The 5,698-nt window shown below is 37.4% G+C and overlaps 1 protein-coding gene across 1 annotated transcript; it reads right to left on the bottom strand.

Annotated features, from left to right (window-relative positions):
• Nucleotides 1–1,701: 1,701 nt before the first annotated feature.
• On the bottom strand, nucleotides 1,702–2,655 carry LOC126061090 (olfactory receptor 150-like). Its single transcript, XM_049857440.1, has one exon. The coding sequence runs from the start codon at nucleotides 2,650–2,652 to the stop codon at nucleotides 1,702–1,704; it is 951 nt and encodes a 316-aa protein (XP_049713397.1). The 5' UTR covers nucleotides 2,653–2,655.
• Nucleotides 2,656–5,698: the final 3,043 nt, after the last annotated feature.

The following is a 5,698-nucleotide window of genomic DNA, read 5'->3' as shown; positions in this document are numbered from 1 at the left end:
ATTGGTCAGTGTTCATCCATTTCAGGAGGTACCATGTGAGCAGGAACCACTGGTACTGAAGGAAGAAGTCCAAGGTGCACTGAAGGCATTGGTGAAAAACAAGGCTCCAGGCATTGACAGAATACCAATTGAGATATTTCAACAAATGATGCAGTCCTGGAAGTATTCACTCATCTATGCCAAGAAATTTGCAAGACAGCTACCTGCCCAGCCAACTGGAAAGGTCCATATTTATGCCTATTCCCAAGAAAAATGATCCCACCAAATGTGGGGAAATTATTAAAAAAAAAAAAATTAATATCACACTCAAGTAAAATTTTGCTGAAGATCATTCAAAAGCAGCTGCAACAGTACATTGACAGGGAACTGCCAGAAATTCAACTCGGATTCAGAAGAGGACATGGAACCAGTGATATCCTGGCTGAAAGCAGAGAATACCAGAAAGATGTTTACCTCTGTCTTATAGACTATGCTAAGGCATTCAACTGTGTGGATCATAACAAATTACGGATAACATTGCAAAGAATGGGAATTCTAGAACACTTTATTTTATAAAAGTATTTCCAGTTGAGTAAATACAATAATAATCATTGTCTCTATTAGGCACAAACTTCAAGAAATGTTAATGGGTATCTTCTGGCAAAAGGAAAATAAACTGAATGGAAATGTCTATCTACACAAAGTAATAAGAATGGTAAATATGCAGGGAAATATAAAGGGGATTTCTATCTTCTTAACATATCTTTAAAAAGTATATACTAGCGAATAATAATCACAATGTATCACGGGTTTGATAACATATGTAGAAGTAAAATGGACCACAACAGTAGTACAAGCTTGGGAGGAGGGAAATTGAGGTATACTGTAAATTTCCTACATTATACATGACATAACCAGTACCTATTGCCATCAAGTCGCTTCCAACTCATAGCGACCCTATAGGACAGAGTAGAACTGCCCCATAGAGTTTCCAAGGAGCACCTGGTGGATTCGAACTGCCAACCTTTTTGGTTAGCAGCCATAGCACTTATATGACATGTTATTTGAAGATAGACTGATAAGCTAAAGTGGTAAAAGTTTTATCAATCACCAAAATAAAAACAAAGGCATAACTGATAATCCAATATTTTTAATGTTATCACTAGATGCCATCAAGCTGATTTCAACTCATATGGACCCCATGTGAGAGAGTAAAACAGCTCCATAGTGTTTTCTTGACTGTAATCTTTACGGAAGCATATCACTCACTAGGTCTTTCTCCTGTGAAGCTGCTGGGTAGGTTTTGCAGTTAAAACCCAAGCACTTAAACATTTGCACCACCAAGACTCCTTCTAAAACCAAAACCAAACCCATTGCCATTAAGTCTATTTCAACTCATGGCAACCCTATAAGGCATAGTAGAACTGCCCATAGGGTTTCCAAGGCATATATGGTGGATTCAAACTGCCAACCTTTTGGTTAGCCTATGAATTCTTAACCACTGTGCCACCACAGCTCCTGATAAGCCAATTAAAAAAAAAAAAAAAAACTGCCACTGAGTCAATTCCAGCTCATAGCGGTCCTTTAGGACAGAGTAGAATTGCCCCCACTCTTATACTTGGGACCTTTCTTCCAAATAATCAAGTGTTGGAAATAATCTCACTACTTATGTATATATGTTGCAGTCTCTGGATTCCTTCTTTACTGAATCTTCTCCAAGAATTAGAAATCTTTGCTAATGCAAAATAGTCTCTTCTCAATGATTTTATTTAGAGCAACTCTGACGTCCTTATTCCTCAGGCTGTAGATCAGGGGGTTCAGCATTGGCACAATAATGGTGTAAAACACAGAAGACACTTTACTTTGGTCCATGGAGCTGACACTTGATGGCTGCAGGTACATGAATGCTGCAGAACCGTAGAAGATTGCAACAGCCAAGATGTGGGAGCTGCATGTGCTGAAGGCTTTGGATCTGCCCTCAGTGGAGCGAATTCGCAGGATACTGGCAATGATGGAGACATAGGAACCAAAGATGGTCAAGATTGGTGCAAGAATATTAAATACAGTGAGGCACAGAAGTACCACTAGATTGATATAAGTGCTGGAGCACGAGAGCTCCAGTAGTGGAAAAACATCACAGAAGTAATGGTTGATTATTTTAGCCTTGCAGAAAACCACTCTTAGCATGCAACCTGTATGAGCTGTGACACCAATCAAACCCATCATATATACCTCAACTACCAACCAGGAGCAGACCTGGTAAGACATGGTGACATTGTAAAGCAATGGCTTACAGATGGCAACATAGCGATCATATGCCATCACAGCCAACATATGACCTTCTGATATAATAAAAAAAATGAAGAAGTAGAGCTGAGTCATGCATTCAAGGTAGGAGATGGTGTTCTTCTCTGTCACAAAGTTCACCAGCATTTTGGGGGTAATGACAGTGGAATAGCAGAGATCAGTGAGGGACAAACTGCTGAGGAAATAGTACATGGGAATGTGCAGGTGAGAACTGAGCCCAATCAGTGTGATCATGCCCAGATTCCCCACCACTGTGACCGTATAGACTCCTAGGAAGAAAAGGAAGAGAGGCAGCTGGAGTTCTGGCTTTTCTGTTAGCCCAGCGAGGATGAACTCAGTCACTGTGGAGTAATTTCCCGCTGCCATTTTCCTCTGGGAATTCTATGGAGGAAGAGAGGAAGAAATTTGAGGTAGGTGTTTATTTATGCAGAGTGAAACAGATGGAAGTCTTATTCATTCAGGTATCTCCAATTATCTCCCCTGTCCCTGCTCTATGTTGGAAGTTAAATACTCTTGGATTCTATTATTATGAGTTATACTAATAAACATCAGATGATATTATATCTTTTTTTTTTTTTCTGTGCTGTAAGCGTGGGTTTTAGTACTGACCAGTCTCTGAACATCCAAACAACAGTTTCGATAACTTAGAATATTGAGCGTTCGACCCTGGTGGTACAACGGTTTGGCACTGGGCTGCTAACTGGAAGGCTAGCAGTTCAAACCAACTCAATGGCTCTGCTGGAGAAAGACCTGAGAATCTACTCATGTAAAGGTTATAGCTTAGGAAGCTGTATGCAGTAGTTCTACTCTGTCACATGGGATAGACATGAGTTGAAAATCCACTCAGTGGCACCTAACAACAAAACACTTTCTATGCCTTATTTGTAATCCACTCATCTCTTTTGCAGAACAAATACTACCAGAAATATGTACCAGTTACCATCAAGTTGATCCTGACTAACGTGGACTCCATGTGTGTCAGAGCAGAACTGTGGTCCACAGGGTTTTCGATAGCTGGTTTTTGGAAGTAAATCAGCAGAACTTTTTCTGAGGCACATTAGCCAATTGCATTATCCAGGGATTCCAGAACAATTACTCATATACTTATTTTATATATCAGGCTCATAGTGGCTAACTATTTGCCCATAGTTAGGCATATTATAAACAAGTGATCAGCATATGAAAGAAGGCCTATTTCTAAATGGGTCCTTCAATATTTCCCCTTCTGTTTCTTCAGTTAGCTACTCATTTCTACTCTCCTGTCTTATTTCTTCATCATATCAGAGAAACCATTCACCGCAACTAACGTGAGGTAAATATTAACGTAAAGTACAAAAATAATGTGTTGATCATTGATGTAGGCTGGTTTCCCTTTAAAAAGTACTTTGTCTACTGGCAACTATTCAAAAATATTGATATAGATGCTCTGGAAGGTAACTGAATGGTTAGCATAATGTATATTACTCAAATTGAGCCCCACATCCAGGAAGGAAGTGTGCTTTCTAATGAGGAGAAGTCAGAAGTTCCTATGACTAAAGGTAAAACTCGTTCTTACTCAAAACACTGTGTGCTACATACTCTTGTATAACCTGATGTGGCCCATGACTCTTGAAGCCTTTGTTTCAGAGAAGCATGGCTGCAGGATGAAAATCTTGCATGGTATTTTGACCATGTTGTCTTTGCACGTCATATGCATGTTGCCTTGTTGTATTTCACACTCACCTTCAAATCAGATTTTTTATCACTCCCTCGATGGCATTAAAAACCAAAGCAGAAAGAAAGTCTGTATCTCTGAGAAGCGAGATTTGAAGGAAGTTGATGAGTTCTTGGCAAAGGATAATGTGATGATTATTCTGTTTTCAAAAGAAAAGAATCCAAAACATATCATAAAAGATTGATGGTATATCAAAAGCAAGGAAAAGAGTGTTGAGATAAGAATGAATGTGAGAGTTGTATTGCTATTTATTACAGGGTGATACTATTGAATGTTTGCCGTATGATTAGAACTGCCCAGACACTTCATAATATTATTTTATATATTTCCCCAGCAACCCTATGTGGTATCAGCTTATTATTTCCATTTTATAAATGAAAAAAAACTGAAACTGGAGAGACTTAAGTGAGTTGCTCTTGGTGACTTTGTGTATTTTCAGTATATTTGTGGATGACAGTTTCCTAATAATGCAGATAAATTCGACATAACTATAGGATATTAATGTTAAAATAAAAAATTTGAACTAATACTGGTACCTTCTGGAAATACCATTCTGCTAAAAACAAAGCATGTGTAAAATACATGCTTTGTATTTTACATAAGGATTGAAATATTGTGATAGCAATTGACCAGCATCTAGACTAGATCCCACAGAGATGAGTCCTGCACTTGCCATTTATCCATGCTTAGATCACTCTATGAATGGTGGATGGATAAAGGGACATAACTAAGTTTCCAATTTGAAATTAGTCAAAGCCATTACCTTTCCCAAACTGTCAATTTTATCTAAAATTCTTCTATAAGAGAAAGGTGTCATTCTGCCACTAAAATGTTTGCTGAAGGTATTCGTGCTTAGACCGTGCAAGTGATACCTGAAAAAAAGGACATAGAAAGCCAAAACTGTACGTTCTGCAGAGTCCTCTGCTTTCCTGTTCCAGGATGTTTCAAGTACAATACTCAAGAAGAAGGTTTTTATGAAATAATCTCAATCTTACGTGTTGGCAGTTTTCACATGCTTCCTACTTTGTGGATTATTGTCAAAATCAAAATATTCTAAAATTTTAAATAATTATATTTTGAAAACATTTTTTGTTTGTTAATAGTAAATAGTTTCCTCTTGTTGTCGAAGCTTCTTATCTACAGGAGTAGAGTTTACTCATGATCGTGAAGGAATCCTTCTAGAGTGAGGGTCTGCTAGTCTCTACATAACATCAGAACACTGTAAAATTATGATTTTAAAAGTGATTTGTTCAGAGTTTTATAACACTAGCAGGAGAAACTGCTTGCCTTCTCAGGTACACAATTATTTGACTTGTTTTGAAAAATAAAGCTAGATTTGCAACCATTAAAATTGTTGCTAGCTTGTTAAATGTGTTTCTGAAAACACTAAAATATGTCATATGAATTGACAAATGCTTCAATTTTAACCTTTTTTGGAATTGTATCACTGCAGAACTTTTTTTTTTTTGATACAGTGAAGGCATAGACATGATGAATACAGTATTATTTATACTTCTTGACTTGTCTTTAGGAACCTCATACCTTAAACAGTATAATAAATCTAGCATCAAACAGTAAGATTATTAGGGCTAAAAACAAACTATTTCATGGATTACAAAAATCTCAAAGCCACTTCAGATTAAAAAAAATTGTTAGCTACCACATTGCTGAATGAATGCTTTCAATTGTAGTAATGAA

Source organism: Elephas maximus, chromosome 17 (genome assembly GCF_024166365.1).
Source record: "Elephas maximus indicus isolate mEleMax1 chromosome 17, mEleMax1 primary haplotype, whole genome shotgun sequence".
NCBI classification, from domain to species: Eukaryota; Metazoa; Chordata; class Mammalia; order Proboscidea; family Elephantidae; genus Elephas; species Elephas maximus.
This window is presented reverse-complemented; position numbering and strand designations above follow the sequence as displayed.